Below are 7483 nucleotides of genomic sequence, written 5' to 3'. Positions count from 1 at the left end.
ATACAATTTTCAAACGATATCAAAGATTTCAGAACATTCCAAAGGGTTTAAACAATTTCAAACGGTTTTAATAAGTTTGAGGTTTCAAAAGATTTCAATGATTTCAAACTAACACAAAAGAATTTACGAACAAAGATTGAAGAAAGATTTCGCAAATATTACAAAAGATTTGAAAAAGATTTCAAAGATTTTACCAAAGTTTTAAATGGTTTCAAAACGTTTTAAACATTTCAAATATTCCAGTGATTTCAAAACGTTTTAAACATTTCAAATATTCCAGTGATTTCAAATAAATGCAAAAAATTCAGGAAAGATTTCACAAGTATGTCAAAGAATTTACAAGTTTTTCAAAACATTTCAAGGATTTAAAATTTTTCAAACGATATCAAAGCCTTCAGAACATTCCAAAAGGTTTTAAACAAACACAGAAGTTTTCACAAACAAAGATTAAAGAAAGCTTTCATAAATATTTCAAAGATTTCAATAAACTTTACAAGATTTCAAAGAATTCAAAGATTTTACAAAACTTTTAAAGATTTCACAAAAAGATTGTGCTTTCTTTACAAATTTTAGGCCAAATAAAAAAAATGAAATGTTTCCTCTTTTACATGTTATAACAAACGTTTATTTGATGTAAAAAAAAGGAGAGTTTAAATAGAGTTTAAATTATTTTTTTAACATTTAAAAAAATTTAGGTCCTGCAAGTAATAGTACAGAGAAGACTGGCATCGGGGATTTTGGAAATGTAAAGTAATCCAAGTTGATATCAAGTACTAATTGCTTAAAAATAATTTGTACTGTTTAAATAATTTAGTAGCAACATCAAGTTTCCAAAACATGATCTATTATTTTGTATTAGGTTCCATGTGGCCTGCATTCAGTCAAGGTCCTTTTATTAATGTCACTTTTCTTTCAATAAATTAACAAATAGGTTAATATTTATTTCTTCATTGTCTTGAATTCTTTCGAAATATTTCAGATTATTTTTAAAGATTCCGAAAATTTTTTAATCGATTTCAATAATGTAAAGGGATTTTTAAGATTTTAGGGTATTTAAAAAAAATTCTAAAGCATTTCGAGAGCTTTTAATTAGAAATATTTTAGGGAATTTTAAAAGATTCCAAGGAGTTCATAATTAATTTCATTAATTCGAAGGGATTATGATAATTTAAAAGATTGCCGAGGATTTTAGAAGACTTTCCAGGGATTTTAATGACTTTAAGGGATTTAAAAAAGCTCTCATTGTATTTTAATACACGGAGTTTTATAATATTGTAGTGAATCAAAAGATCAAAGATCAAAATATTTGAAATATTTTATAAAATCTTAAAAGATTCCAAGAAATTTTGAAATAATACTACTTGGTTGAGAATTAAATTCTTTTGTTAAAACATATTATTTTTCGGTTGAAAATTCATCGTTTTAATTAAAAATTCATTTCTTTGGTGGATAAATTAGCTATTTGATTGAAAACTTGTTTGTTCTTTTTATGAAAAGGAATTTTTTGCCGAAAAGTGAACTATTTTCTAGAAAATTTGTTTCTTTTTGGTTAAAAATTATACTTATATTTTTTCAGACTGTATTGCAGATTCGTCTCTTTGGTTACACATTCATTTTTTGACTAAAAATTTAATTATTCAATTTTTGTTGAAAAATTATCTTTCGTGATTAAAAATTCATATTTTTTAGTTGAACAATGAACATTGTTTCTAATAATTAAAACTTAATTATTTTAGCTTTGGTTGATCATTTATCTTTTTTAGTAAAAATTAATTTTTTTGATTGAAAATTAAACCAGTTGAAGATTCATTATCCTATATTAAAAAGTAGCTAGGGGGATGTCACTTCAGCAAGCGGATTGGCTACTTTTTGCGAATTAATTGTTTACAACAAATAATAATGGTTAAGAAGTCAAATTAAATCATTATTTTACCTTTCACTTTGGACAGTTAAACTATTTGTTTGTAAATTAACTGTTTTGTTAACAATAGATATTTTTGGGTGTAAAATTAATTTGTTTGGTTGAAAATTAGTTGTTTTTTTTCTTGAAAATTCAACTGATTGAAGATTCCTCTCTATAGTTGAAAATTTTACTTTAAAAAATTTATAATTAATTTTTTAAACCAAAAACTCAACTATTTGGTTCAAAATTATTTAAGCAATTTTTATAAACAAAATCTGGATATTTTTAAACGAATAGGCTAAATTTGTTTACGGAATAATCAACCAAGTATGTCTTTCCAATAGCTCTTTGATACGATAATTTGCAAATTTCCAAAAATGAATAATTATTCAAACACTTTTCTCACAAAAAGTCAGAGTCTGACTATTTTTATTTAAAAATTAAAACCATTTAAACAATTTAAACAATTTCATGTTCATTAGTTCGAAATACAACAATTTCAGCGTGGCCTCTGGACCGGGAAACCGGGAAATAAAAGTGCCTTTCTTTTACCGGGAATTTTAGAAATTTGTAGAAGAAAAATCTGTCCACGTTCGATTTCAACAGTTTTTAAATAATTAGTTGAATTTTTATGTTTTTCAATTATGCTATTATTTAGGTTAGAATGCGTAATTCAATATTTTTTTACTTTAAAAATTTTCCTTTTAAAATTTTTATTTTTAAGCTTACGTTTTTAATTTAAAGAATTTTAAAATGCTTTCTTAAAGACTTGAACAAATAAAAAATAAGAGCCTTTGATGTTGAACATTTTGGATAAAAAAGATTTTTATTTAATAAATAAATACATCTGTTTTAAGTTTATCTATACTTTAAGTAATAAAAAGTGAACAAAAACGATTCGACAAAATCATTTTAAACCAGTTCAAAATTTAAGAATTTTCAGATTTTAACGTTAAAACTTAAACTGTTTGAATTTGAAAGTCTTAGTCATTTATCAATTGTAAACATGTAACTAAAAGTTTATAAACTATTTTCAACTTAAAAATAACTTCATAATAATATATTCTTAATTAAAGGATTTTATTAAATTTAAAATATTTTTTTCAGTCGAAGATATTCAATTTTTAACCCATTGAATCTGAAATTTTTAATTAAAAAAAAGATTAATGATTGAATATTGAGCCATCTTTGAATTTTTATTTAAGATATGTAAATTGAATTCAAATATTTAAAAGTAAAGAATCTTTAACTGAATTGTTTGACATAGAAAACCTGGAATCGTTAAAATTTCGAAGAGCCTTTAAACTTTGAACCTTACAATTTTAATTGTCGTATTTGAAAAATGCTTAATATGGAAGTGGAATTGTTCAATTTTAATGTATAATTTACAAATGATCATTTGTAGAAAAAATTTGAGTAATTTTAAGAGAATATTTAGGAGTTTTAAAAAGATAAAAAATTATCATGCAGATTTTAGAAAGTTTTCTTTAAATCTTCTAGAATCTTTTTTGAAAATTTTGTTTAAATCTTTGAAAAACTTTTTAAATATTCTCTTAAAATAATTTTTCAAAATGAAAAATTATTTTTAATTTTCCTATGAATCTTAAGAAAATGTTTTTATTCTTTTGAAGCCTTTCACCATTCTTGAAAAGAATCTAATTTTTTGTTTAAAATCTGCGAAAATCTACATTATGTTTTATATTAGGCTATCATTTCAAGTTTTACCTTAAGTTTGAATCTTTTCAAAACTTCTACATTTCTACATATCTCTTAAAATTACTCAAATTTCGCCTACAAATAATAAATGTTCAATTTTTATACATCCAAATTATGAAGAAATGTTCTAAAATTTGCATGATTTTCTGAAAATTGTAGAGAAAATTCAATTCATTTTGACAGATATTTAGAAGTTCTGAAAAAATTTCCAAAATAATTTAGAGCATTGAAAATTTGAATTTTAAAGTTCAAAATTTAACAGTTCCACTTTGAGTGCCTTTATTTGCAGCTGAGTTTTTATTACCTCAAGTGGAAAATTTTTTAGCTTTTTTTTTCCATTTTTTTAATTTCATTGGCCGTGAAAAATGTTTGCCAATCGGGAAATGACCGGAAATTTATTTCTTCGATTAAAACGCCCACTCTGAATTTGGTTAAATATTTCTCTTTCTTAATGAAAAATTCAAGTATTTCGTTAAAAATGTATGTATTTTGTTAAAAAATTGTATTTTTCTTGTTTTGTAGAAAATTCATCTTTTTGTTTGAAAATTCAAGTAATATAGTTAAATATTCATCATTTTAGTTGAAAAGTCTCCATTTTATTTTTAAATTCAACCATTCCAGTTGAAGATTCATAATTAAAATAAATGTTGTTATTTTGCGGCAAATATGAATATCTTACTTTTATTTGACCGGAATTTATTTTTTATCCTGAATTCTTTGGAATTTAATTGAACTTTTGTAATTCAATTGATAAAATGATCAAAGGATTTGAATTATTTTAGGACATTTTAATAGATTCTCAGAAATGGTTTATTTATTTAAATAGTTCGAACAAATTTTCAAGATATTTAAATAATTTTACGTGATTTCCAATAGGGTTCAATAATTTTAAGGGATTTTTAACATTATTTACCATTCATTTGAATTCTTTAGCATTGTTTTGTAGTCATTAATCACATTTTTCTTTAGAAATTATTAGGATTTCAAAGATTTGAAGAGATTTTCAAATGATTTTTTAATTCGCTTAGGATTGGCTGAATTAATTCAGCTTGATTTTTTTTTACGAATTTCATTGAATTCTTCTCATTCAAATTAAATTCATCTGAACTCTCAACTTTTACGGAAATCAGTGGAATTTTTTCGATAAAAAAATTTTTCCCAATTTATTTAAATTATATTGTGGTTATAAAATAGTATGGTTTCAAAGGTTTAAAGAGATTTGAAATAATTTATTGGAATTCTACCTGAATTTGTTTGAATTTTTCTAAGCTCATTTCAAAGTTACTGAATTCAATGAAGCTTTTTCATATTTTTAAATGGTTCTCAATTAATTTTAATTCTTTTTAAATTTATCTCGATTTTTTATGGATTTCGTCAAATTCTTTTATTTTTCTATAAATTCCTCGTAAATTTATTTTAATTTTACGAAAATCAATAGAATTTTTTTGATTTTAAAAATTTTTTCCCATTCATTTGAATTATTTTGAATTTAAACCAAAATGTTTTGTAATCTTGCGAATTTATCCTGAATTTCTTGTCACTTGAGCGCGAAAAAGTACCCTTTGGTCCCTTCAATTTATCCAATAGGTACTGTGAGGCCTGATAGTTAGATTCTGCACTTTAGACAAGCTCATTACCTTATCAGTTACCATTGAAAGATTGGCATGTGGATACAGTGATAACGATTTTTAATTTAAGGTGGTGGAAATTTTCAGGTGAAATATATATTCTTTTTCAGCTTCGTGTATTTACATCCAGAAGAAACCAGTTAAGACAAATATTATTTCTGAATGGATACTATAGATTTTTATGAAATATTATAATAGTAGGAAATTCAATAATTTTATACAAACTAGAAAGCATTTGTAGGATTAAAAATTAAATCTATGACTGATAATCAATGCTTTTAAATGTCTACTATCTATTCCTGCAGGTTACAGCTATAGTCACTATAGTACTTTTAAGACACCGCTTTTACATGGTAAATTATATTTGTTTATTATCCTAAATTAATATTTTTTTTATGTAGCAATAAGTAATCAAAATTCGTATTATATCTGCTCAGCAAAATAAATTTCATCGCTTCATTTTGATCAAGTGAACCTTTGGCTTCAAGATAGTGAAGCTCATTATTAAATTATCACTTCAATTGTTACTGATATCAAACAATTTGAGCCTCAACATATACTCTTAGAAAAAAGAACCATTCGATTGTTCTTGTTTTTTTTTTCCTTCCACAAATTAATTTTCATTTATTTATTTTATTTTTACTTTTTTCAGCTTAGCAGTCCATACAAATTTTGAAAATCACTTTCATATTCCAGACTTCACTTTCCCCTTTTTTCAATAATTATTCATTTCTTCCTGTTTTTGAGAAACTTCCCCCTTTTCTTGTTTTTTTTTTGCGCTTAAGTGCGAAATAAATTAATAGAACTCAAAAAGAAAATTTAACTATTTTTAGTTGAAGAGTCAAATATATTATATTTTTGGTTCTGCATTGATTTCGTTTGGTTAAAAATTCTATTTAATTGAAAATTTAATTATTTTGTTGAAAACACAACTATTTTGTTAAAAAAGTCATTTGTTTTTTGGTAAAAAGTTAAACTGAAAAAACCAAATAAAAATGTAACTAATGTAAATGTAACTATAATATTTTTCTTATTTAAATTTAACTATTTGAAATATTCTATTTTTTAGTAGAAAATTAATCTTCTCGGTTGAAAGTTTATACTTTTTGATTAAAAATGCAACTGTTAGATGGAAAATTACGTTTTTAAACATTAATTTTTTTTAAAGATTGAACATTTTATAGATGAAAATTCATATTTCCGGTATGAAAATTTAACTGTTTGATGGAAAAATACGTCTTTTTGGCTTCAAAATTTATATTTTTGGTTGAAAATTTAAATATTATAAAAATATATAATGAATTAGTAGGAAATTTACTTTTTTGTGGAAAAATCGTAGGCTCGTGTTGATAATTCGTCTGTTTTGGTAGGGTATCAATTTTCTGAGTGGAAAATTCTTCCTTTTTCTTGAAAATTTCACTGCTTGGTTGAATGTTTAACTACTCTGTTAAAAATTCTTTTTTATTGATAGAAGATTCATATCGTTGTTGGAAAATGTAGCTACTTTTAATAAAAATTCATTTTTTGAAATTCATAATTTTAGTTGAAAATTTGATGGTACTATTTTGAAAATTAATATTCTTTTTTCTTAGAATTTCATTTTTGATATAGAAATATATTTATTAATTTTTAGTTGAAAATTCAAATATTTGTTTGAAAGATCAATTTTTTAGTTAAATATGCAATTACTTGGATGAAAGTTAAACTACTTTGTTAAATTTTTTTTTACTCAAGATTCATAATTTTAGTTGAAATTTATTTTTATAGCTTTTTTATTCGTTTATTTTTTTATTTTTTTTGAAAATTCTACAATTTGGGTGAAAGTTCTTTCTGAAAAATTATTTTTTTTGATTTATGATTCATAATTTAACTTATTATTTCTATTCTTCGTTGAAAATTCATCTTTTTAGGCGAAAGTTGAACTACTTTGTTACATTTAACTGTTTTTTAAATTTAAAATTTGGTTGGAATATCAATTATGACATTTTTCGTTGAAATTAATTTTTATTCATTTTGTTTTTTTTTTAATAAGTAAACTGTTTCATCGAAAATTTATCGTTTGCCTTAAAAATTGAACAGTTTGGTAGACAATTATACTGTTTGGTAAAAAAATTCACATTTTTCATGAAATTTTAAATATTTCTATGAAAACTGAACTATCTGTGTTTAAAAATGAATTTTTTTAATTAAAAATTCAACTCCTTATTTAAAAGTTGTATTATTTTGTAAACAATTA

At 23.2% G+C, this 7483-nt stretch overlaps 1 protein-coding gene across 5 annotated transcripts in view; it reads left to right on the top strand.

Moving 5' to 3' along the window:
* LOC117175099 (equilibrative nucleoside transporter 1) overlaps positions 1 to 7483 on the top strand; it is a 79767-nt gene that overhangs the window by 35113 nt on the left and 37171 nt on the right. For 3 of the 5 annotated variants that reach the window (XM_033364648.1, XM_033364647.1, XM_033364650.1), the window contains one exon: positions 5553 to 5600. The exons of the other annotated variants lie outside the window; for them this stretch is intronic. In XM_033364648.1, the coding sequence (XP_033220539.1) occupies positions 5553 to 5600 (48 nt within the window). The remainder of the gene's footprint in view (positions 1 to 5552; positions 5601 to 7483) is intronic. 5 annotated transcript variants of the gene reach the window in all.

This window comes from Belonocnema kinseyi, chromosome 6 (genome assembly GCF_010883055.1).
Source record: "Belonocnema kinseyi isolate 2016_QV_RU_SX_M_011 chromosome 6, B_treatae_v1, whole genome shotgun sequence".
Classification (NCBI taxonomy): domain Eukaryota; kingdom Metazoa; phylum Arthropoda; class Insecta; order Hymenoptera; family Cynipidae; genus Belonocnema; species Belonocnema kinseyi.
The sequence above is the reverse complement of the archived record's forward strand: the minus strand, read 5'-3'. Positions and strand labels throughout refer to the sequence as shown.